General features: G+C 40.1%; 1 protein-coding gene across 1 annotated transcript; it reads left to right on the forward strand.

Annotated features, from left to right (window-relative positions):
* The first annotated feature begins 2,308 nt into the window (after positions 1–2,308).
* LOC121856717 (organic cation transporter protein-like) lies at positions 2,309–22,578 on the forward strand. The gene is made up of 12 exons (XM_042352406.1): positions 2,309–2,509; positions 13,762–13,896; positions 15,734–15,866; positions 16,225–16,405; positions 16,793–16,896; positions 17,026–17,177; positions 17,428–17,596; positions 17,916–18,063; positions 18,286–18,479; positions 18,690–18,850; positions 19,294–19,478; positions 19,595–22,578. Exons 2-12 carry the CDS (start codon positions 13,764–13,766, stop codon positions 19,826–19,828), a joined length of 1,794 nt encoding a protein of 597 aa, XP_042208340.1. The 5' UTR covers positions 2,309–2,509; positions 13,762–13,763; the 3' UTR covers positions 19,829–22,578.
* Positions 22,579–26,981: the final 4,403 nt, after the last annotated feature.

The raw sequence follows: 26,981 nt of genomic DNA on the forward strand, positions 1-26,981 counted from the left end.
ACCCTGGACATCCATGGCCAGTTTTATCCAACCAACCACAAGGCACATGGAAAGACGTTGACGTTGTTATTTTTTAATGTTCATAATGAGCAAACAGTTATGTTTACATTGTTGCCAGGCTAACATGCCACGCTGCCTCACAACACAGCAAGGTACTGCTTTTTTTGGCTGATGGCAGAAGATTCTACAGTATGGGAAAACCATTTATCTAATAAAGACCTTGTATTACTGATTATCTAAATACATACAGTTTACATTTCTGAACGGTAAAAGGCTACACTATATAAGGTGTCTGTCCACTGCCACGACACGATCACCCTACAGCCTCGTTTCACCTACAAGTACAGTAGGTCTGTATTTCATATCTTTGATCTTATAATATTTGAATTTTCAGAATCGAATTCGTAGCTAAGGGGAACTCAAGTATATATATGTATATATATATATATATATATATATATATATATATATATATATATATATATATATATATATATATATATATATATATATATATATATATATATATATATATGTATGTATGTATGTATGTGTATGTGTTATCAGTTGATCTGTCATGGAGTGCAGAGTTACAGTACTTGCGTCTTATCTCTTATCTTACCCCACGGTGCCATACTTATAGACCTCACGCGGCTTTTGTCATGCATACCAGTTGCTAGTATTACATCAGTAGAAGTGCTGGCATATGCAATACACCCTAGGACGTGTACCGGCGTGACGGGAGTGTGTCGGGAATCCGTCCTACCAACACTGAGCATTTTCCTCTCGTGAATAAAGAAAGCGAACCTGATAATCTACTCTGTCATATTGCTGATCACAACTGCAGTTCTGCTTTACACCGGACCATATGCCAGCCATTGTACCAAAAATAGTTTGAGATAAAGGGTGGTAGGTTTACTCTGATACGTGAGGTAAGCAACATGAAAGAACACAAAACCGTATGAAGTGACTGATTCTCAGTAAGGTATTTCAAATAAAAAATCTAATAACAAAACACAAACTTCTTTTGCAGTGTCGTTAATACCTATATCGTTCTTAATTAGACCAACAAAATATTATTTGTTTCCTGAGTGGAGTTTTGGTTGATTCTGTGGCGCCAGTTACCAAGTAGTGATGAAGCCCAGACACCACATGTATTTACACCCATGGTAAGGTATATTTTGTGACATTCATTTATCAACGCATTAGTTCAACAAAAACGTGGCTATATATATATACAGTATATATATATATATATATATATATATATATATATATATATATATATATATATATATATATATATATATATATATATGCAGTATATATATATATATATATGCTGATAACCACAAGGAAAGAAGAAAACACGAAGTTCCCAAGCGCTTTCGTGTAATTCACATCTTCAGGGGTGAGTACAGAAAGTTGATGATTTACTAGAGTTCCTCATAGATTCCCTGGATAATATTTCATTGCCCGTCTCGAAAGACGACTTCATCGAACTCATCAAACTATGTATTAAGGATTGTAATTTGAATTCAATGGAGAATATTATGCTCAAAAATTTGGTATGGCAATGGGTAATCCACTCTCACCTGTATTAAGCAACCTATATATGGAATTCTTTGAAAAGAAACTATTAAGTAATATTTTACCACCTTCAGCAGTCTGGTTTAGATATGTTGATGATGTATTATGTCTCTGGCCATGTAATGAGGACCTAAAAGCTTTCCTGCCACAACTTAACAACTTAGCCCCCTCGATCAAATTCACTGTGGAATTAGAGCATGACTGTAAATTGCCATTCCTAGACTGTCTGATACACAGAATAGGTAACACTTTTAAGTTCAGTATTTATAGAAAACCTACTAATGTGTGTTCATACATTCATTATTATTCTGCCCACCATAATAGAGTCAAACAGTCAGTATTTTCAACAATGTTTTTACGTGCTTTGAGAATTTGCAGCCCGGAATTCATTGATGAGGAATATAAATATATCTATAATATTGGCTCAAACCTTAAATACCCTAGATCTTCCATAGGTAAATGCCTGAACATTACTAAGAAATCTTTTTATAGAACTGATCCCAAGCCCACCCATGACCATAAGAATCTCTTAGTATTACCATTTCACAAAAAATCCTCTCAAATTCCTTTACAACTAAAAACCTGGAACCTGGGGTAGCTATAGGATAAGGGTAAGGGGTTGTTGGGGAGGGGGACGCGGGGCAGTATAAAGGGTTAAGTACAGAACATCTAACTGAGCCAACTGGCGTGCGCATCACCAAACTTAATGTAGGACGTGTTGGCGGGAGATGGTGTCAGTTGTAGGCAGGGCGCCGCGCTGGAAGGTTGATGACCACAGCACATGACCTGCTGTCCCGGACACATTATTCAAGACACTGCTGCTATGCCTATAGACTACAAGGACAATAAACTGTTGCTGTTCTCCTTAAACACCAAGAGTTACAAGTTGCTTCTTCTCTCTCGCCAGTAAAGGCTTAAGGTGAGGCTAAAAACCCTTAATTACAGGAACAAGGTAGACTTTATTATCACCAACTGATAAAAATGTGAATAAATAAGTGAACCTATTATCACTGATTACACAAATGAAGAAAATCGTTCACCCATTGTTCATGACACGTGTGAGAGAATCTTACACATGGTATTATATAAACATTGGGATATTCACTCTTAATAAACACTAAAACAACATAATCCTCATACTTAACATGACACTGGGAGGGAACACAGTGGTTAGGAAGGTATATACTCTTTATGTATCATTTCCTGGGCACTAGAGACAAAGCTATACTTTTCATATACCATTTTTCGTGGTGAAGAGAATGTGACATGACTTACATTTTCCTACACATTATAGTGGGAGTAGAAATCATTATGGGAATTTTAATTTACGTGGTATATGAAAGAAAGTTGAATACGTATTATGAAATTTACTTGAACAAGAAACTAAGGAAAACCGCGTGAAAAAATCCGATCCTTTGTGAGTAAATTTTTAGTTCCATCTCCCCTCACTGACAGTTTTATCTCTACATTATCCTAGTCACTCCTTGGCTTGTGGTGCTGACGTCTGGGTGTACAGTATACGTTACAAATATTACCCCGGCTTTAACTTTCGTCATTGAGCATTAAACAATCAGGTATATACAGTACTCCAAAAGTTATCATGACGTGGGGAACAATTTTAAACGAGTGTTGACAAATTTCTGCAGGCACGAGATCTAAGTAGGCTATACAGAGTACCTACAGGATGTCGTCTCAACTCACTGTTCTTGTAGTTTTGGTTTGTGTCAATGAATAAGTGAACGAGATTTAAATACTATTCATTGACTTACTACATTTAATTTATTACCTTGGTGTTACGTTCAATAGTTAGTGGAAAAATACGGTTGTTGAGAATTTCGTTTCGGAATGATAACTTTTGATTGACCGATACTTTTTGTTATGAGTTAGGTCAGTTAAGGAGCTAAATAAGATAAAGATAAGTACGTGGGTGATAATAATTTGATCAAGATCAAGGTTTAGGTCAATTAGACTCGATAAAGACCGCGGATATTATGTTTCAACAGCGGCTCATAGTAACTCGCTAACGACTAACACCAAGTAATTCTGTTTCGTGGAGTATAATTAGTTAAAGGATTAAATTAACCTTAAATAAACCTTGTTATTAGGCTAGGAGAATATCCCTCACCGGGGAATTTTCTTTATCTCATGGTGACTGATAACTTGCTGGTGTTTTGTCACTATGTAACGCTTATCTGTGTCTGTCTGCTGTTTTGAGGTCAATGAAATTCAGTCCGTCACTCACTACTCCTCCCCCACGAAGTCTATATTTTTTCTTTAACTATTTTCATCAATTTAACACACACAAACACACACACACACACACACTTCATCCATGGCCACCGAAGGGTCAAGACGTATCTGGCGCTGCTCTGGCAGCAGCCAGGTTAACTGTTATGTTGGCCCATACCAACTCCCTCCCCTGAACCCCTCCTCCCCACCGGAATATATATCAACAAGTTCTCGCCAGAAGTTACTATTTCATTTAGGAAAGGAATGGAACCAGTGTTAAATAGTGGTGAACAGTGTTTAAGTCAGTGAAAACAATTCACAGTAACAGCTGAGTCGTACCCAAGCTAACCTTCACACAGTGAGGTCCCACTCCCCGGTACTGTGACACCAGGTCACGTGGTGTCCCCATGATGCTACGACACCACGTAGCGAATGAGTTGCTACAGCATCATGTAAGGTTCCTCATAAAACCATCTTTGAGGGAATTACTACACCACATCAGGCCCCTCATAACACCATCTGTGAGGGAATTACTGCACCAAGTCAAGCCCCTCATAACACCATCTGTGAGGGAATTACTACATCACATCAGGCCCCTCATAATACCATCTGTGAGGGAATTACTACACCAGGTCAGGCCCCTCATAATACTATCTGTGAGGGAATTACTACACCACGTCAGGCCCCTCATAACACCATCTGTGAGGGAATTACTACACCACGTGATGCCCTTCATAACACCATCTGTGAGGGAATTACTACACCACGTGATGCCCTTCATAACACCATCTGTGAGGGGATTACTACACCACATCAGGCTCCTCATAACACCATCTGTGAGGGAATTACTACACCATGTGAGGCCCCTCATAACACCATCTGTGAGGGAATCACTACACCACATCAGGCTCCTCATAACACTATCTGTAAGGGAATTACTACACCATATGAGGCCCCTCATAACACCATCTGTGAGGGAATCACTACACCACATCAGGTCCCTCATAACACCATCTGTGAGGGAGTTACTACACTACGTGTCTGCTGTTCAACATCCCAACGCACATGATCTACGTGACCTCCACTGTAAACATTAATCTGTATGTTCACTAATGTTCCTTCACCTTTCTCTAATGAAGACTTTTGTTAAACCACCAATGTCAATGTATGTAATAAGTCATTTATGTCCAATGTATATTTTCAGCCTTCGGTCTGCAGAACTTTCCCAATAAACCGTTAATTATTATTACACACACACACACACACACACACACAACAGAAGAAAGGACATAAAATAATAATGATGTGTGTGTGTAAGTGTGTGGGTGTAACAAGAGATGAACCTGGATGTCTTAGATCTGCGTGAAACAAAATTAGAGGAATTGAGGGTGAAGGGAGGGAGATAAGAGGACGAGTGAGAGGGTGAGGGTGAGAGGACGAGTGAGAGGGTGAGGGTGAGAGGACGAGTGAGAGGGTGAGAGGACGAGTGAGAGGGTGAGGGTGAGAGGACGAGTGAGAGGGTGAGAGGACGAGTGAGAGGGTAAGGGTGAGAGGATGAGTGAGAGGGTGAGGGTGAGAGGACGAGTGAGGAGGTGAGGTGAGAGGGAGATGAGAGGGTGAGAGGACGAGTGGGAGGGTGAGGGGGTGAGAGGATGAGGTGAAGGAGGGTGAGGGTGAGAGGATGGAGTGGAGGGGTGAGAGGGACGAGTGAGAGGGTGAGAGGAGAGGAGTGGGAGGGTGAGGGGGTGAGAGGATGAGTGAGGAGGGTGAGGAGGACAGGTGAGAGGAGGTGGGGTGAGAGGATGAGGAGGGTGAGGTGAGAGGGGTGAGGGTGAGAGGGACGATGGAGAGGTGGTGAGGGTGAGAGGACAGTGAGGAGGGGTGAGGAGGGAGAGTGAGGGGTGAGAGGACAGTGGGAGGTGAGGGGACAGGTGAGGGGGTAAGGGTGAGTGAGGGTGAGAGGAGGTGGAGAGAGACAGGTGAGGAGATTGGTGAGAGGGACGAGTGAGATTGAGGGTGGAGGGACGAGTGGGGGAGAGGGAGTGGTGGGGTGGGGAGGGATGGTGAGGAGGAGGGACGGAGTGGGGAGGGTAGAGGGGGAGGGAGGTGGGGACACGGAGTGGGAGGGTGAGGGAGTGCTGAGAGGGTGAGGGTGAGAGGATGAGTGAGAGGGTGAGAGGACGAGTGAGAGGGTAAGGGTGAGAGGATGAGTGAGAGGGTGAGGGTGAGAGGACGAGTGAGAGGGTGAGAGGACGAGTGAGAGGGTAAGGGTGAGAGGATGAGTGAGAGGGTGAGGGTGAGAGGATGAAGGCAAAGTATGTGTAGCGGGTGTTGCTGAGTGATGATTTAAGGAGGCGAATATAAGCAGCCAGTCCAGGAATTATATGATGGAAGACAGGATTAATTGGTCCCCTTCCTCTAGCTAATTTAACTTTAAGATTAACCTAACCAAACTGATTATAACATAGCCTATAACTTCACTTATAAACCAACCTGATTAGAACCTAAGTTACCTAACCCAGCATATCTTAATCTCACCTAACCTATAACCTCTCCAGGTAACGCTAAGGTGATTAATCTTCAGGTAAAAATAAGCCGGGGTGTCTAATCTTCAGGTGACCCAGAGAGTTTAATTATGGCATCGATAGATATGAGGAAAAAAAACACATGTTAAACTCATCAGAAATGGGGTGAATGGGAAATGGTTAAATGTTACATGAGGTTCTTACAGCCGAGTGAGACTGATGTGTGTGGCGGGAGAAAATGTGGGACTGTGCCGAGATTAGGTAATGCGGTGGCCATGGTCAGTGGGAATTAACATGGTTGAGGTAAGAGAGAGAGAGCATTAATAAAATGACAGGAAAGGGTATTGAACACACCACTAGAAAGGACAAATATTCAGGAAGCAGACCTAAATCAGGGCCGGATTCAGGAGTGGGCAAAGTGGGCAGCTGCCCAGGGGCCTCCACATATTACAATATTTTATTTATTTGTTTATTCATTTGGATTATTTTTATTTTCATTCTTTAACATTCATGTGTACAAATTCCCAACACACACACACATACACTTTTGTGTGTGTGTGTGTGTGTGTGTGTGTTGGGAATTTGTACACTATCAATAAATATACAGTTAATTAAAAATTTCTCAATGTTCTAATTTCCTCAATATAACTGCATATGGCTTCAAAATTCCCCAAAGAAGTGTTCAAATTTCAAAATTTTCCCGGGGGGCTTACAGCGCCCCCCGGAACTCCCAGATATTTAGGCTCGCTTCACTCGCCACCCCACCCTCTTGGGTAGCTATAATGCGGGGGGCCTCCACAAAGAGGCTGCCCATGGGCCTCCACAGGTCGAAATCCGGCACTGACCTAAATACCAGTGGCAGTGAGAGGTTTTTGTGGGCAGACGCACGCAGTTGTTGGGTAATGATCCTCTGTGTAGCGTTAAATGGTCTGGGTAGGATAAATCAACGTGGATATACGCCGAGAATTCACAAGCTGTGCGCCAGAGATTGTGAACAAAACAAAGTGGAGGTGATGTCCGTTGCCAACTTACACATTAAAAGGCATTGGTCTGCCTGACTGAATTATGACAAGAGAGAACATAAACAAATATTAATACAGCTTAGTCTACTGATTATACAATTTATTAGTACATTCTCGCGGATACATTCTCATTCACAACCACTGATGCTTACCTTCAAATAAAAACAAAGGCTAATCATACGGACAAATCTTGTCCTGAAATGTACTTTAACAATGATAGCTAGGACAGCAGTGAGAAATAAATATGGCCTCAGTAAAGAATGTTAGATTTACTACAAAGGTAAAGACCAGGTAAATGACCCAGTGTGTGTGTGTGTGTGTGTGTGTGTGTGTGTGTGTCACTGAGTCGGAGTAAAGGGTCAGGGAGGAGGGAAGGGGGGGATGGCATGCAGACTGAGGGTGGGGAGAGGTATAAAAATGTACAGGGGAGAGAGTGAGAGGAAGAGGAAAGTGTGTGGAAATGAGGACGTGTGTTTTGGCGACACGAGTATTGGGGCGATGACTGTGATAGAATTGACGTTTCCGAGAGAGAGAGAGAGAGAGAGAGAGAGAGAGAGAGAGAGAAAGAGAGAGAGAGAGAGTCATGTTAGTGTTTCACCCATAAGTCCAGTTATCGAGGAACTTGTTATAGGAATCTAATGTGACTAAAATCCCCCCCCCCCAAAAAAAAAATACAAAAGTTCTAAGTTCTTCAATCTCGCTGTGTTTCTTTCAAAGTGTGTTTTTAAGTGTCTTGTGGTAACATTGACATAACACAATTTGTAATAAGTACCGTACAGTACATTAATGGGTTAAATAATGGTCATACTATTAAGCTAAACTAGGTAAGGCATAGATTTGTACACAGTTAAAACAAAGTAGTAGTTGTTTCATAGTGTTTATATTAGTTAAGATTTTATTAAGTTGAATTAGTTTGGATGGATTTTGTTGATAGGCTAGGTAAAGGTTAGAGACCAACTGGCGCCGTCCACCTACACACCACAAAACGCGTCACTGTGGGTTGTTACCAAGCAACTAACGGTTTTGAACTTCAGACATTGTAAGCAGATAACTGACCACTCACTGATTACTACACACGAACTTCTGATCTTCAGTATCCTCCTCTCCCAGTGTGTAAGCTGTGACTGAGAACACTGCCTACGTCAGCCATAATAAAGTACCTAGGGGACACTGTGCTCTCTAAAGAGTTAATAATGATGACGATTAATCATGGAGGTCTGAGTTTCAAGTCAGAAATGTATTTCCATTGCCTCTACAGACATATGAGTGATTTAAGTGTAAAATGTTTACGTTCACTTCGAGTTTTTGATCATTTACCTTACCTAAATTGGCTCCGTTTACACTGTGATGCTATAAGACAACCAGTACAGACTCTTAACATAACATACCTCAAAGTATTCTTGAATTAGTTGTATCTAACGCTTAAAATACTATGGTGACAATCAGTACGTATAGTACCTGTAATGTTGTGAGGGAGGAAACGAGAAAGATACCAAACCACTGACGGCCGGACGGCCTCCAAAAATAACCAAAGAAAATGGAAACGCTTGTATTACCGTATTTCATTAAAAACATTAACACTTAAAAATGAGATGAAAAACAAAATTACAATTATTTGAAATTTTTTTACAGTGAAAACTAAATTTCTCTCGAGAATATTCATTGTGGGCGGCCAGGTTGGTTGTTGCCATGGTAACTTTTTGCCCCAGACACACCGCGTCTCCCAAACGGATAAATTACGTCTGGCATCTTGGACAGAAATATATTTTACAGGAAGTAAAGAGACAAAACACACTGGTCTGACATGTGACATTGTCATCTGGCAACTGTCTTTACGCTGCGTGTGCTATAGTGTGTCAGATTCTTCACGTGTTAAGTTTGACTCTCACTCTTACGCTGTTTAGAACAACAATTTCATGTTGTTTACTTGGCGGTAGTTTTTAACTTGTATTTTAAGGCATGTTTAAAATTTATTTATGATAACGAGTGACAAAAAGTCACCCTTGAAAAATATGTTCACGCTCAAGTTACTGGCTCCCTACTGCAATATTTTTACTGAATTAATGATTGATAATTCAGTGAACAATGTTATAAAATTTATAGGAATAATTAATTATGATGATGATAACATTATTAATCATTAACATAATTTAGATAATTCTGTGACTGAATAAGTGAATACTGTATACTATAAACCCAATAATTGGTAATAATCTTCGTGGTGTATCGAAGAGTGTATCATTAACCTAAGTTTATCATCTGCTTACCTGTAATTATCATTTTATGAGTTTATCCGACTGAGTTAATCACAGCTGAGGTGATATGATGGTATGGGTGTTTAAATTGACTTTCTTGGTGAAATAATGTGAAATATAGTCACACACACACACACACACACACACACACACACTATATAAAGGTAGTGTTGAGGCTGTCCTCACACAACGCCGACCGTCGACCCTTGTTAGACGCCCACACTAGTGAACTCGGTCGTTGGCCACACCTGAAACCCGTAGTGACTCGTGAGCTATATGTAGCAGCTGGACAGCCTTACCCTATTGCTGAGTAGCAGACGTTTGTCTGGCATTACTTCTAGGCTGAGTTCCAAGACATTGCCAGCCCAGAAGGTGACAACGAACTACTGCTAATTTTGATCTGAGTTGTTCAGAGAGTAACGTTAACTCGAATGACTCGTAATTCAACTGGGAAGCCCCTAGTGGATGTAGTTGGCTCAGATGCGGTGTGAGTGAGCGGTCTGGTTTGCCTGAAAGAGGTCTTATGCCCGTGCCATTCAGGAGTGATGAACTAAATCGGTTATATCATTCAGTGCAGCTGTCGTGGCCACAGCGTCCACCACCATACAATATTTACCTCCAGCTGAATTTCTTGAGGGGAAATTAGTTTTATACTCCAAAATAACACAGTCATGTAACAGCTGTTTTATTTTTCATCATATGTTGAGGATGACGTGTTAAAAACTTTCTTTCAAGTTCTTGTACTGCAGGTTAGTCAGTCAGTCAGTCACTGGGTCAAGAACACGTCTCTAACTTCCCCGGAAGATCCTCACTCACAACATTATTGGCATATACTAATTTTCATCATAATACTTTAAGCGGCAGACGGAGGTGCGCATATAACTAATTCAAGGATTCTCTGACCGATCTTACGCATGTTCTGTAAGAGTCTGCTGGTCTGGTGTGTTATACCAGTAATCACTGAGTGACCAGTTATCTTCTTACAGCGGCCAACAGTTTTATCCAACAGTGACGGGCGTTTTATGGTGTAATGTGTGTGTGTGTGTGTGTGTGTGTGTGTGTGTTACTTTTAAACCTTATCTAACCAATCGTTAACAAGACCCATCCAAACTAACTCAATCTAATAAAATTGTAATAATACAAACACTATGAAACGACGTTCACTTTGCCTTATCTGTGCACAAGTCTAGAGTACTCTCTATATGTATTGTTTAGAAGTTGAAGTGAACCACAACACGTATTCTGTTACCCTTCACCCATAAGAACACGCTTACATGTTTCAGTTATCACTATGTAAACAATAATTACCATAGTGTAGTTTCTTATTGTGCCATATTAGTAAATGTCTTCACGTTGTAAGGAAGATGCACCTACAGTAAATATGACAGGAAAAAATCCTTTCTATGCCATTAACCCCCCCCCCCCTCCACGGAAGATAGACACTCAGCTTGGAAGACGATAACAATTAAATTTCACATACTGTACATTAATTTTTTTTTCAATAATGGACGTGTGTCAATGTTGTTCACATCTTCATAAAAACTGGCTGTAATTCTCTAGTGCGGAAAATCCCAAGGAGCAGTTATGTAACGTTACGCCTGAGGAAGTTCTCTGCCTTAAGTTACAGCAGTACAGTACATGCATCCTTGACTGACAGTCCCCACCACCAGGAACCTGTTCAACTGGTTTACATGTATACTCTCAGGTGTGTAATGTACTATTTCAACGTCTACTTTTCTAAAACCTTGACATTTACCTCAGTAATAACCGCATATCGTATTGATTTTTCTATTGTTTCTCTGTTCGTTAATCACAAATCATGTAACGGATTCCGTTTTCTAATTACAGTATACGTTTTATTTGTTTTATTTTTATTCAAGTATTAGAAACGAAAAAGAAAAAAACGGTAGCGCTTCGGTTTCGTCTCGTCATTTACTTTTTAGAATCATGTCTGCCTACAAGAATAGGCTAATCAATCCTCTTAATTGTGTACATACGTCAACCATCATCTACAGTTCACATCAAAACATATACCGCAGGTGAACGAGATAACTTACACATTAAAAGATAAAAGATACTGAGACTGAAAATAGTATAGATTTATAATGATAAGAACCAGAAGATCAAGGGTATAAGGTCTGGTTCACCTACAGTTTCACAATATATGAGCCATGAATAATGTGGACAGTGAACGCCATCAGTTAAGTGTCGCCAAGGAGATACACCACAACCACCGGGAAGACCGCCTCGCCCCACCTGGCCATCAAGTGTATACTGGTGCACGACACCCCCGTCGCAACAACAACCACCTCACACGCACCTATCACGTGCACAAACGCGCACGTGCGAGCCATAAATAGTGTCATCTCTCCCGCTAGGCGCGCCATCTCTCCCTGTAGCCAGTGTTATCTTTGTTAGCTGTTGTGGCCCGGTCACCTGTCACTACTCCGCGGATGTCTACACCAGTTTCAAACTGCAAACAGTTTACAGACGACATATTTTACCAGGGAAAACGGTGAGCTGAGCTGCCGTGATGGTTGGGGGTGAGGTCGTACGTTACATCGCAAGGTCTATCAAAAAGAACTCATAGATTCCAGAGCAAGACATTCAGGAGCCAGAAGGAAGGTCCGACGATGGCTAGACCTCGAGAGAAGTTTGTGGGTTTGAAAACGACACCAGACGGGAATCTGCGGACAGTAGATGATGAACTGGTGTGATGTTATAAGAAGTATAATGTACTTCCTTGAATTCTAGTTCCTCAAATGAGTAGAATTGTATGTCATAATTTACAATAAAAGTGAGCTCGAGGAACATCATGTCATAATTTTTCATCATGTGACATGATGCAGTAAATTGGCAGAAAATAACAGTGCAAGAGGACTTGGGAAATGTTTGCACTTTTGGAGACGAGCACCCAGTCTCATTCGTATTGAAAGGGATAAAAAATCCAGATAGCTGAAGCAAGGTTGCCCGTGACGTCACTTAGCAAGGTTATATTTGTCACCATAGTCTTAAGGTCTAATCCGAGCTTCTAAATTCCATTTATCCCGATTTACAGTGGCTGAACATGGAACAGTAATGTGCAACAATAGAGTGAAGAAGATAAAGTTAGACATTTCCGGGAATTAGGAACTGAACTAAATTAGGTTAACGAAATATAGTGTCATGACCACAACTGCTGGCAGGGAACGGTGGTGCCACTAGTGCCTCTGTTATGGCACAAAATACACTAACTGTAGCTCCATCAATGTTTTTAATCTTTACATTATATCCCTGAAGAATAATGACTGGATTAAGATACACCAGGAACTGTATAACTTTATAGAGCTGCAAACCTTACAGATTCGTATAGAGCTACATACTGGGTTTTACACTGCAATCAGTTTCAGTACAAATAAATCTACTGTATTTTTTACTAAATCAAATGTATATTGTAGCCCTAAACAGCTTGCATGCTCTACGTCATTATTTCTTTATCTTTTAAAAAGTCACAATATGTACAGTTACCCACAAAAGTCCTGTCGCCTCTCCTGAACCACAAACAGACTCTTGAATCCGTGTCTATGCTGCCAGGGTGTCCTTTTCAGCCCCCTCGCTCACGACCGTGTTGTAACTCGATATTAGACACGGGTTGTTTAACTCGCTGCATTATAAACATATTAACACATTAATCTTTAAATGTCGAACAGCCGAATATGTTTCTTTTAATATTCTGTATATTTAAACGCTGTCTGCTGTAAAAAGAAAGAACGAGTCAACAGTGTACTTAAGTACAACATTAACAAATAAAAAAAAAATCAAATATATGCTTCTCATAGGTCAAGTGCCAGAAACAAGAAAGTGAAAACTCTTGTAGTTTTACGTGTCAAGGAGCCCCACACAACACTAATGGCAGTGTTCTTGTTCCTCAGGTGTAGCAGAAAGGCGGCGGCCTGGAGACTCGTTTTTAGGCCACCGTAAACACACATCGCTGCCCACTGTATATTTTCAGCCTTCTGGCTGCCAAGCTCTTTCAATAAACCGTTAATTATTATTATTATTATTTATTACTATCTACTGCACACCCCAAGAACTGTCAAAGGTTTCTGGTGGACACAGGCACATCCCCAAGTCATATTTATTCATCCTCCCTCACTGCAGCTATGGAGACTCAGACTGAGGCCTTGATGAGACACTCACAACCCACCACTAAGGAGTTCAAGAACTTCGACAGTCTCCTGACCACCTTGGGAGTGGGACGATGGACTCTCCTCATGTTTGGCTCATACTTTCTATGTGAGTACTGTACTACTTAACTGAAGATCTGTTATGTGTATATTTTTTTGTGTAATACACTACTGTACTTGTTTGTACACTCTGCTGATAACAACTGTGGTAAGTGTTTGGTGTTTATTATTTTTATCGGATGGATTCCTGACACTAAAGTTTTGCGATATACATCTATTAATGCAATAACACACACACACACACACACATATATATATATATATATGTGTGTGTGTGTGTGTGTGTGTGTGTGTGTGTGTGTGTATGTGTGTAATATAACTAAAACGTGCAATTTAATTTGATAAAGAAATTATTCAGTTAGTGTATAAACAGAAAGTAAAGGATAAAATTATTTGTCCAAAAACACAACTTCCACAAGAAAACCTGAGGATATTCATTTATAAACTGGGATTTTTAAACCAGAAAAAATCGGGTGTGTTCATACACTAAACAATAGTAAATGGACACATAGAATTACAAAGAGTCTGAAATGAACACTGTAAGAGAAGCTAGGCTAAAATGGTACAGTACTCCATGTGTACCCCATCTACTCACAGAGAGTTGCCAAGCGGACCCGTTCATCTATCAGTGTCCCTCTACTGCAATGGATATTTTTGGCCGAGACCTGCGGGCGCTGAGGTTCAACAAAAACAAGCAGACCGCGGAAAAATTTTTATATTGGCGCCGCTACCAATGTCTTATTTTTCATTGGTAAGCCACTGAATCGTCTCCTTTTTTCTCGCCTTTGCATATTTCCGCCTTTTATTTTTACATAACGTACTCAGGACATGTTTCCTGTCCGGGCTTAGTAGGTCATCAAGAACTGAAATATTATATACGAGTACGGTGTGTTCTCATTGTTTTTCCCTAGAGTTTTCTTGGCCTTTTCTACACTAAGATTACCGACATGTGTGGCAGCTTGCGTTGTGATCGAGTCCATTTGAAATAACGTTGCCCAAGATAATTATTACATGCTCAGTATATTACTAAGCTCAGTCATACCTCAGCAGTAGTCTAGTTTAAGTCAAAGGTCACTTATATCGGTATTTAGTCTTATCAGAGAAAGTTAGTATTCGTTTGGTGGTATAACAGGTATGGGTGACAGCGGTTAGTTAGATTCACATTAAAAGTAGGTAACAAGTCTTGGCAAGAGCGTGCTACGATTCTGTAGGAGATTTTGTTACGGTGGTTCTTTACGTAAGGACGATTGCTTTGACTCGTTTATTCAGGTGGATGTATATACCACTTCCAAGATTTAATTAGTATTCATTTTTCAAAGTCGGTGGATATACTGCAGTACATGTGATTAGTAAAGTGAGATGAAAATTAATCCAAGGTTTTTATCCAATGTTTTTGAAGTGCCGCTGACGTCCATTACCAGAGGTACTTGGCTTCAACATTGGTTTCACATTTTTTTCTTTTTCGTTTTCAGTGTAAATTATCTTGCGGCTGCCAAGATGGTTCAGCTCTCCTGCCATGCTTCTCAGCTATGATTTCTCGTCTACTTATAGTGCGTTGTCAGTCCACGTGTCGGCAGCGTGAACCTGGAGCCGCAAGGAGTTGGAATTTCTAAATATTCTGATGACCAGACATTGAGATGAGGCTGTCTCTACCTAACCATCCTAGCTTGCGTTCCTGGGTCTGGCTCTTAAGTTAGACTCGGATTATACTGTTGATGAAAAGGAAACATTTAGACCGTAACGACTGAGGTAAAATCTTTGATGACAGAGTGTGGCGGCTGAAAAAAATTTCGTAAAGACTTGAGGACCTTTACGACATAAAGATAAACGTGCGGTGTTGGGTATCGTCAGTAACTTGTACACTGAGGGAGACTTATGTGTTTCAGGGGCGTTGTTGCTGCCTTATTTCTCCCTGGGAGGCGCCTTCTACAATCCCGCCGTGGACCACTGGTGTCGCGTCCCACAACTTGACAACTCTTCCTGGACCCTCGAGCAGCGGCTGAACTACTCTATACCCAGGTACACTGACCCCTAGTACACCACTTCATGCCCTAGTACACTGATCTTTAAGTGCACCTCTCCAATAACCTGGTACATTGGCCCGTATTCTGTATACCCTGGCATATTGATCCCTAATATGCCCTGGTACACTCCCCCTTTTCCCCTGGACAATTCTAAATAAGGTAATGGCTGCTCTTGAACTGCTGTTTAAGAGATATTCATACTTGCCCTTAAAACATTATCGATATTAATATATTCATGATAATTAACCTGCTAGGTCCGGTGCTTGGCCGAGCTCTATTGCCAGACACCAGATACAACATGTGGTATTTCTCTCGAGTAAGAGTATTGTGGTGATGGTGATGTTGGTCGGCAGGGAGGAGAGTGGCGGGAGGTCGCAATGTCGTATGTTCGTGAGGGACTACGGTGCCGTGGAGGGCGTTCCCTGGACCCCTGACCTCCAGACATCACCGGAAGAGGCCGCTACCCTCCAGATCCAGGATTGTGACTCTTGGCAGTATGACACCTCCATCTTCTCCACCACTGTCTCTATGGAGGTGAGGCCTAGTAACGAAGTATCGTGACATTATGACTTATACCCGAATTAGATTTTCTTAGACCATCCACGTGAGCATTTACGCGTCATATATCACAGCTTGCAATAAGTTAGGTATATTTCCCCCAATGGTCAGGATATTTGTGGACGAGTCGGGGTTTTGAAACAGGTTGAGAGTATCACTTATGGGATTCACACAAGATGTTATATTAAAATGTATAGCGTAATATTTCACGTCTTCTTGTAATGCCAAATAATAGTTATACTGTTATATATTTCGCTACATATTATTACATTCAAATGGATGGGTGCTTTTGTTCCTTTGTACTGTATTGTATTTTATAAAGATATTTTACACACACATAACATAATTATATTTTTCTCGCAGTGGGACCTGGTATGTGGGAAGGCCAGCCTCAGTCCCTTCTTCCAGAGCTTCTACTTCTTTGGCACAGCTGTTGGGGAACCTCTCATGGGTTTCATTGCTGACAGGTGAGAGAGAGAAATCCAACCTGCCCTAATCACTGTTTTTGTATCAATAGGACGTATATTTTGTGTCTAAATATCTCTACACATGACTCTGAAAAGCTCTTGACCAAGGTAGTGGTGGTGTGATTGCAGGTACGGTCGGCGGCGGGTGGTGATAGCATCGACGCTAATTTTTGTGTTGACTGCCACCTCCTCTGCCTTGGTGCCCTTGTATTCCTTGGTTCTCGCTGGGCGCTTCGTACTGGGCATGATCCATCCCATCATAGGGCCATCTTATATCCAAGGTGGGCATGTTAGCCTCAAGTTTGTCCTCTGCAACACTAATGAACTGTAGTACTGTCCTCCAGGGTTCCCATCATACTGCCCAAATGGTAATGAATTTTTGTGTTTCATCACAGGACCACAAGTTCATGGGATCAGCTTGTATTCGAGGTTGGGATTGACTTCTTACACTGTAAATAAACTAAAATCAGCATCGCTGGTTCTGTAGTATGTCAAATTTTTTAGTGATTCAAATGTTTATTTTGTCTTCAGGAATGGAGGCGTGTCCAGCCAAGTTACGCACAGTTCTTGGTCTCCTCTCTACCACGCCCTTCGCCATCACCGGTATGCTGTTCGGTATGTGGGCCTACTTCATCCGTGATTGGCGAAACCTGCAGCTACTGTGTACTTTTCCAGTCGCTTTCCTCCTCCTTCAGATACCGTAAGTCGTTTCCCGTACCTGTGAAGCTCAAGGTAAGATTAACGAGACGAGATGAGATACTTTATCATCAGGGCTCCAGTTATGTGATGAATACCAGAACTCTTAATTTTATCCCCTAGATTTTAAACAAGGTAACCACAACAGCAGCTTTAGTAGTGATAAGAGTAGTAGTAGTGGTAGAAGAGACCAGCGACTGTAAGGACAGGTAGCGAGCGCCACCCTTATAGTAGTAGTAACAAAAATACGTGTATTAAGAGTAATTATATATATGGTTGAGGAGTGAGCGCATATATGACAAGTGTTCGTGATGTATTCCCAGATTCATGGACGAGTCTCCGAGATGGTTGATGATGCAGGAACGGTACGAGGAAGCTACAAAGATCCTCCGGAAGGCGGCCCGTTGGCAGGGAGTTTCCCTTCCTCAGCACAAGGAGCTCGTGGAACTCCTCAACAAGTTCAAGCTGGAGGTGACTGTTACTTAATATTAGGTGAAACAGTCACGGTTTTGTCTTAGGAACGATTGTCTGAATTTAAATGGCGTCAATGATTATATTAAAGCCGATGTTACACGAATACAAAAATTCTTCAAAATAAAGACAACGAGTTCAGTAAATTCCACAAAACATGGTAGTTAACAAGATTGCCATTTGTTGTTTATCCCAATATTAACAATGGCCACGAATCAACAGAATGAGGCTGAGCGTCGGCCAGCAGTCAGCGGGTCGAGTCTGGGAGCGAGTCGTCGACTGGCTATCTGGTGGCAGGACATTACGGTGTTGGTAAGGACCACCACACTCCGCAGGATCACTATAGGACTCTTTGGCTGCTGGTTCTGCACAGGACTCACCTACTGGGGCATGAGTCTCTCAGGCACGACGTTCAGGTGAGTTAATGTCTAAAACTTGACCTATTGTGCACTAAATGAAACAACTTCCATAGTATTTTGGAACAATCAAGGCAGAACAACAACAAAATGACTCGTCGCTAAACAAAGAGACAAAACTATACCATTTGATAGTAGTTAAGGGAAGCACTAGTGGGGAGGTGATATAATTATTGTAGTAGTTAACACAAAATTGTCTTCCCCGGGCAGCAACGATCCCTTCCTCTACATGGTACTAAGCTCCCTCATGGAGATCCCCGGCTACAGCGGCTTCACCCCTGTCGTGGCTCGCTTTGGCAGACGCTTAGTCCTCTCGGTCAACTTCGCCGTCTGCGCTGCCGCCATCCTCACTATTCTTGTCACGCCAAGTAGTAAGTGAATCACGATCGAGTATTTATTATTATTATTTTTTAATTCATATATATATATATATATATATATATATATATATATATATATATATATATATATATATATATATATATATATATATATATATATATATATTAAATATACTTTCTATAGTTACAACATTTCTCACACCATTTAGTTACTTGTTTGTATTGGTAGTTTCATCTCCTGGACGTAATGTTTGAATAATTTTCGTTAACAATTAATTATTAGTACAACAGGCTCTTAGAAGTTATATTACCTAATAATGTTGTAGTTAGTAGATATTGGACAGATCTAGACAAATGCATAATAAAAAGGTGCATAATAATGTAGAACTTAATAAACCTCTTGTGTGTCTTCTGTTAAGCTCTGCAGGTAGTGGATGTCAGTGAGTGTTATTAATCACCGGGAACCCCCACAGGTTACACGTGGATGATCTTCTCCCTGGCGCTGGTGGGGAAGCTCTTCATCACAGGCAGTTACGGAGTGCTGTACTTGGCCGCCTCTGAACTCTTCCCCACCTGTGTTAGGTCTCGGGGCCTGAGTTTGTCTTCTTTGATGGCTCGCCTCGGCTCCATCGTCTCACCCTTCATCATCAAGGTGTTGGTAAGTCTATCTGTTCACTTACTGTAATGTTCAGTGGTCAGCATGGAATCCTTTTAGTGAATTTCTCGAGCATCTTCATATGGTTGAATCACTCCTAATACACATTATTGTTCCAGGCTGCATCACACTGGTGGGCGCCTTCTGTGATGTTCGGGGTATGTGCGGCAGTGGGTAGCCTCATGGCCCTGTTGTTACCAGAGTCTAACCACAAGCCTATGCCTGACACCGTGGAACAGCTGGAGCTCCTCTATGGCAGCAGATCTTCCTCTACCAGCAGCATTGGGGAGAAAGGTGCTGGTTCCTCCCTCAACTCCAAGGACAGTGACTGTGAAGAAGCAGCAGGTGTCTGAAGGCCATGTGTGTAGTGTTGAAGGAATTATCCGCAAAAGTGTACTTTAATCAGTTCCAGTTGTTTGACAAGTTCATATCTGTCACTTTGACAGTTACCTTAGTCATTGTATGAAGTCCTCAGACTTCTGTGAGCTACTTTTGGAAGAAAAAGAAGTGGCACGACTAGCATACTATACAGATCTCTTGGTTTAAATAAACAAACACATATAGAATATAACCAGATAACATAAAAGTTAGCTGTACATATTTTATGTTATATGCAAAGCACAGTTGCAGAGCTCAGAAACACGGCGACACCATTCAAGTTTCTGTCTTCCTGACTGTACGAGCTGATGAGCGATTTCGTTTTGCAGGACACAGGAATTATATAAGTTATAATAATTTTCGTTAAAATTTATATATTTATTAGTTCTATATAATAATATTACGAGTGACTATAGGGATAGCTATACTGTAGTATATCACAATAGGGATATAAAATTTAGTTATATTTTTTATACTCTGATGAACTCTGGGTAATATTAACGATTACCTGTTACCAAAAATTACCAATTAATGAGAGGCAGAAATAGCACCTGCACTTGGTTGATAGATGATTTATACGAGATGTGACAATATGTTTTAGGTTGTGTGACGGAACGCTTACATTCTCATTGTCAGGAATGATTTAATGATTACAAACTTGCTTAACGACTGTATGTTGAGTAAAATATAAATATATTAGGTTGTTGACCTTCGAAAAATAAGTTGTTAGAAACGTTGATGCAGAAAATTAAGATGATATCATCAGGAAATTAGTGGAATAAAGATGATAGTGTTTTAGTCAGCCTTCACGGAGTACCAAAGTGCCTCCAGTCTAGTGACTTAGCTGGCCATCGACGTTGTAACCCATGTTAAAAATTTTCAATTGGACACAATTTAGTAAACAATCCAGTTCATTTTATATATAATTTAAATAATTATGTAGTGCATATGTAGTGCATATTACCATCGTAATGAACGATGGTAATATGTGTTTTCGTGAGGAAATGTAAATAAAGGAAGTTGATTGTTAATTAAATCTATGTAAGATAAAGTTGAATGTGACTTGTAAATGATTAAACGGAGGATGTATTGAAAGAGTTGAAAATAAATATTAATGGAGTTAAGATAAATTCCTGGAATGTCACAGAAAACTGGCTAAAGCTAAGTGTGTAATTTTGTAGTTCGCCGAGAAGATAGATGCTATTTCCACTGAGTTATGCTAATGATACAAGTGAAAGACGAAAATGTATATGTTCCTAAAAAATATGAAGAATGAAGTAAAGATTTAATATGAGTGACGGTAATTCAACATTATGAGGGTGATCTGTTATTAGTGAGGAAACAAATGAGTGTTAAGGGGTCTGTGACGTCTACACAATACAAATATTAACTGGAGCGACATGTTGAAATTATACAACCAAAGATGACTGTATGCGGTGTATGGATGTGTGTGTGGATGAAGTACAAGTATAGGTAATAAGATAATTAAACAGTTGGTGTTTAAAAGACACTGTTTGTTAATGCAGGGATATAGAAAGTATACTGTATGTATATATATTTATACGGAGATGCAGTAATGAAATATGAATACTCTGTACGGATATATCATGCAGATGGTCTCAGTTGTTGCAATTAATGACATTTTGTTTTACCTCACTACGAAGTGGAAAAAGAATATCCTTTGTCAGTTTTGCTCAAGATTGTAGTTTAGAATTTTAATGCACTAACTTAAGATATCTATAATTACTTTGGACTAAGTTTTTTATGGAAGTATTTTTACGCTGCCTCAGTTCACCACTGTGATGTCTTCTGGTGAACCCAAACTTAAACAACAGACTAATATAATACATACAGTAGTTGTTATGTGATATATGACTTGCTGGAGATGATGGTGTCACATCCTTAACGTCACGTGATGATAAAGTTTAAAAGTCAAACTTTTCAATCTTAAATTCCTAAAAATTAATTACTTTCTTAAACACGATGTGTTTAATTTATTCTTTACGTGTTTGTTGTTTCAAAAATAGTTTTGTTCCTTGACCTTACTAACTTGTTTAGTTAAGTGAAAGGTCTCAAATATATTTGTGTTATGATTATTTTATACTTTACAACTGTAAATATAGCAGTTGGTTACCTATTTACTATGTAAATATGTTTCGTAATTAAATTTATATTTTAGTGCGATATATTGAGTAACGTGACGACCTGTGTTATGTTACAGAGTATATTACAGTAGTGTTCTACCTGATGAAGCTTCCCTGTTATTCTTACAGAGCTTTACAATGCTCACTTGACACGTGTTACTGATTGCAAAATATATCAAATATTTTTTAATATTGATATTTAATCATGCTGTGATTTGTTAAAGTTATGTATGAAATTATATATTATACATTATATAAATAGATAAATAGATAAATAAATAGGTTCAGAATACAGGTATATATATTTGGGTTAAGTAAATTTAACTATTCTCAAAATTACTTTTAGATCTACACAAAGTTCTTAGTTTCATTGTAACAGTAGTAAGTCCCCTTGAATTTTTCTTAATTCAACAATATAAGGCTTATACCAGTGCCTTTTTTATCTTGTAACCTTTCCCCTAAATAAGTGAATGTTTAAAAGAGAAATTGTGTGGCGGCTGATGTAACAGATACATGACTTGTATGTTTTTATAGTTATTATGTATCACGAAGACCCAAATAAACTTTCACGTTTCTTGTTACACAGTTGTTTATTGAGTATTGCATCATTCATTTTTATTATGTTTTTCCAATATACTGTGCCTGATTACTGTGGCTTTACCCGGGAACTTGGTAGTACAGTGTTTTCTTGCCATAAACCTTCGTCAGCTCACACTCACATCATCCTGCTTCATACATCTTCAGTCGGCGGAAAAAAAGGACACATCAGTAAATACATTTTATATCAACACTCGCGTGATCAATCTCTACTGGGACAAGAACTACTCGTAGCAAGCTAAACCCATGCACGATCGACTTTTGTTTTGATTTTCTCTTTGGTACTTAATGGATCTGTATTCTAGATAATAAAATAGATAAGTCAGTAAGGATTCAATTCAGAAAAATATAATGAAATAAAGTAGTGGATGTAAGCTAAACATTGACTCACAATGTTGTCAGCTGAGATACAGGTGATCCAGTGGCCTTCAGCCATACAGGTGAATAAAATTATTTAACCTATTAACCTGCCATTAAGACAAACGCTGACGATATAACGTAAACACGACAGTAATACATCCACTTATCATCAATTATTCGACTACTGTATAATAAATGACCTACGTACGTATTACCACGAAGTACAACCTTTTGAAATGTAATTTGTATATTTATGAGTTGCAATTTGCTGATCGTTAGTCAGATATATAAAAAATGACAGATAAATTGATAGATACACAATTAGTCAGTAAAACTGTCATTCCAATTCACAATGATTCCACCTGTATAAAAACAGTGACAAAAATTGCACAAGAGCGCGACTTAGGTCTTATCATATACTTTCGTCGAAAATACTAATGTGATCAATGACTGAATTTTGTAAGAAAATTCCAAATAGTGTCATCCTAAAGATCCCAAAGGTATATCAACTAACGACAAATACAACACCAGTGAATTGCCAGGAATAATCGTAAAAGCTATAGTTATCCGTCAAAACATTTAAAGAAAATAAAACCATGAACCATCAAAGAAAATAATTCTCCAATGATATGGAGTAACTATTATTTATTCAGTTCACACCAACGCTGAAACGAAGATGACCTTATTCAGATACACAATATCAGCGTAATGCCTCACGGATGCCAACAGTGTTCTACGAGGTACTAAATAACCCACGGTGTCTCTTAATATTCCACGGATATCAACAACGATCCATTTATACAATAACTAATGGGTATGTCTACAATGACCCATGGGTGTCTACAATGAGCCATAGGTGTCTACAATGGTCCATGGTTGTTTACAATGACTCACAGGTGTTAAAAAGAATCCAAAGGTGCGGATAATAATAGGCAGGTGTTTACAATGTCACGTGAGTATCTACTATAGTATACGGGTTATTGGCTTGTAAAATTCGACTATTACCTGTAAAACACACGAGTCGGCTTGAAAAAACTCGACTTTGAGCTGAAAAAACGCTTAGTGACTTAAAAATGCTGGACTGTTGGCTGGGAAAAAAAAACAAGTATTGGCTTGATTCACAACTGACTGCAACACTGAGTTGCAGACAGAACAAGATCAAGTGGAATTTAAGTGTCGCCAGGAGGTGAATAACGGTGTCAGGGGTGAGTATCGGTGTCAGGAGGTGAATGGCGCAGCCAGAAGGTGAGTAACGGTGTCGGGAGGTGAGTAACGGTGTCAGGAGGCGAGTGGCGCAGTCAGGAGGTGAGTAACTGTGTCAGGAGGTGAACAGAGCCGTCAGTAGGTGAGTAGGGCTGACTACTTAATTAATTTACGTTGTAATTAACCATTCCCTGTGGTTTATCGCCCTTGACTTCCGGCCTGTCAAGAGCACTGAAGAAATCTTTTGTTTCATGTCAAGAGCGAGTACGATAGAACAGACTGCTGGTGTTTTCCTCTTGTAATGCCGACTAACTGTATCCTTCACGTGGAATACAATAACACGGCAATAATTTGAGTGTAGTGCGTAAAGATATATATACGTTTATGATGATGAATATGTTAATGGTGGGAGGTGTGAGGTTTTTGTCTGTGAGGTTGCGGGGTTATGAGTTGATTACGGGTGTTGTGTGTGTGTGTGTGTGTGTGTGTGTGTGTGTGTGTGTGTGTGTGTGTGTGTGTGTGTGTGTGTGTGTGTGTGTGTGTGTGTGTGTGGTCATAATTTTCCATAACCTTCACTCAATATCAAAGGAATGTGAGAAAAACAGATACTCTATACACCCACAACACACACACACACACACACACACACACACACACACACACACACACACACCATGTGATGCCCCTCATAACACCATCTATGAGGGAATTACTACACCACATCAGGCCCCTCATACACCAACTGTGAGGGAATTACTACACCACATCAGGCCCCTCATAACACCATCTGTGAGGGAATTACTACATCATCAGGTCCCTCATACACCATCTGTGAGGTAACTACTACATCATCAGGCCCCTCGTAACACCATCTGTGAGGGAATTACTACACCACGTCAAGCCCCTCATAACACCACCTGTGAGGGAACTAGCACTCCACGTGATGCCCCTCATAACGCCATCTGTGAGGGAGTTACTACACTACGTGTCTGCTGTTCAACACCTCAGCTCACATGATCTACGTGTGTAAACATTAATCTGTATGTTCACTGTATGTTCCTTTACCTTTCTCTAATGAAGACTTTTGTTAAACCACCAATGTATGTAAAAAGTCATTTATGTCCAATGTACTGTATATTTTCAGCCTTCGGGCTTCAAACTTTTTCAATAAACCGTTTATTATTATTATTTTATTATTGCACACACACACACACACAACGTTTTATTAACACAGGTTTCTCAAACTGGCAGATAAGGGAAAAAAAGATAAGAAAAGTGATTTCCTACACATGTATACTCACTGATACTCCCAGCGATAAGCACAAGTGTCGGGGATATTCACTCTCGATGACTCAACCCAGACTCAGCCAATCATCTCAACTGCCTCACATTTATCTGCCTGACATGTAGTATTGTTCTCACTCTATGTTTACTCCACGTGTCTGCACCCTCACTCAATCAACCAGTCGGCGCAGAGACAGATGGAATTAGTCTGAGAGAGAAGATGTATTGAACCCTCTGCTGGTTAAGTATTTGACCGTGTCATGTTTTGATTTCATCCTCAGCGTGTGTAAGTAAGGAATACTCTATGTAACTTTATTTCCCCACAACACACACACACACACACACACACACACACACCTACACTGTCACTATGTTGAAATGAACTGTATTTTGAGCTGATCCCCATCTAAGTTACTATATGTCTTATTTGTGTCACTTATGTCACTTGTATATTATTTGTAATTCGTAACCCATTCCCCAAATATGTAACTGTATATTTTCAGCCTTCTGGCTGCCAAGCTCTTTCAATAAACCGTTAATTATTATTATTATTATTATTACCCACACATACACACACACACACGATTCTATAAACACTAATCGCATCATCCTTCTTTTAGTCCTTCCCAGTCACAAAACAACATGATCTATATAGTCGAGTTGTATCATCATTCGCCTCATTCATCCCGTTCTCTTCTGGTCTAAGGAATACCCTATCCCTATCACATCTATCTATCCACATACAAACTAATCCATCACAAAGTTCAAAATAAAGACACCAAAGAGACAACATCTAATCACTAAAGTAAGAGTGTGTATCGTCTCTGGGTTGGTAACTCCTGGCTTGACGCAGCTTCTCTGTGTAGTAGGCAGAGATTATCCCTGGCTGTGTATGAAACATTCACGCTTTCAGTAGCACGCAGCTGCCTCCCCGTGCATGGTGAATCTCACACTAGAGAGAATAATCTGTGAGCGGAGATGATAAGCCCAGCCAACCTAACAGAGAGAGGCTGAGTATACACTAGGAGGAGGCGACCTTCCCACCCCAGAATTTACAATTTCGACGAACCCACGCCAAGAAAAAAGGTACAATTAATACGCGAACGCACACAAAGAATAATGATTAAAAGAAAAAGTTAATTCACATCTCACAAATGCAGGTCTTAGCTAAGTCTTACCTGAGAGGGATAATCGTTTAATCCTCTCACCAAATTAAAAGATTTTGAATACAGTGGAGATGGAGTTAAATCTGCTCTCTCTCTCTCTCTCTCTCTCTCTCTCTCTCTCATACACGTTTCACCTCTTTGTGCTGTGCCTAAAAGGCCTTTGGGATAAACACTGTAATGTAAACAGCTGGTGTTTAATTTTGTTTTTGTGCAAAATTTTTGTTTAGTGGTGTTTGTGTGCCTGTGTGAGTGTGGGTGTGTGTGTGTGAGGGTATATGGCTTTAAGTTCGTTTGTTTGTGCGTGTGTGTGTGTGTCTGTGTGTGTGTGTGTGTGTGTGTGGGTGATGATGTTAAGTTCGTGTGTATAAGAGTAT

Source organism: Homarus americanus, unplaced genomic scaffold, assembly GCF_018991925.1.
Source record: "Homarus americanus isolate GMGI-L3 unplaced genomic scaffold, GMGI_Hamer_2.0 scaffold1660, whole genome shotgun sequence".
In the NCBI taxonomy this organism is placed as follows: Eukaryota; Metazoa; Arthropoda; class Malacostraca; order Decapoda; family Nephropidae; genus Homarus; species Homarus americanus.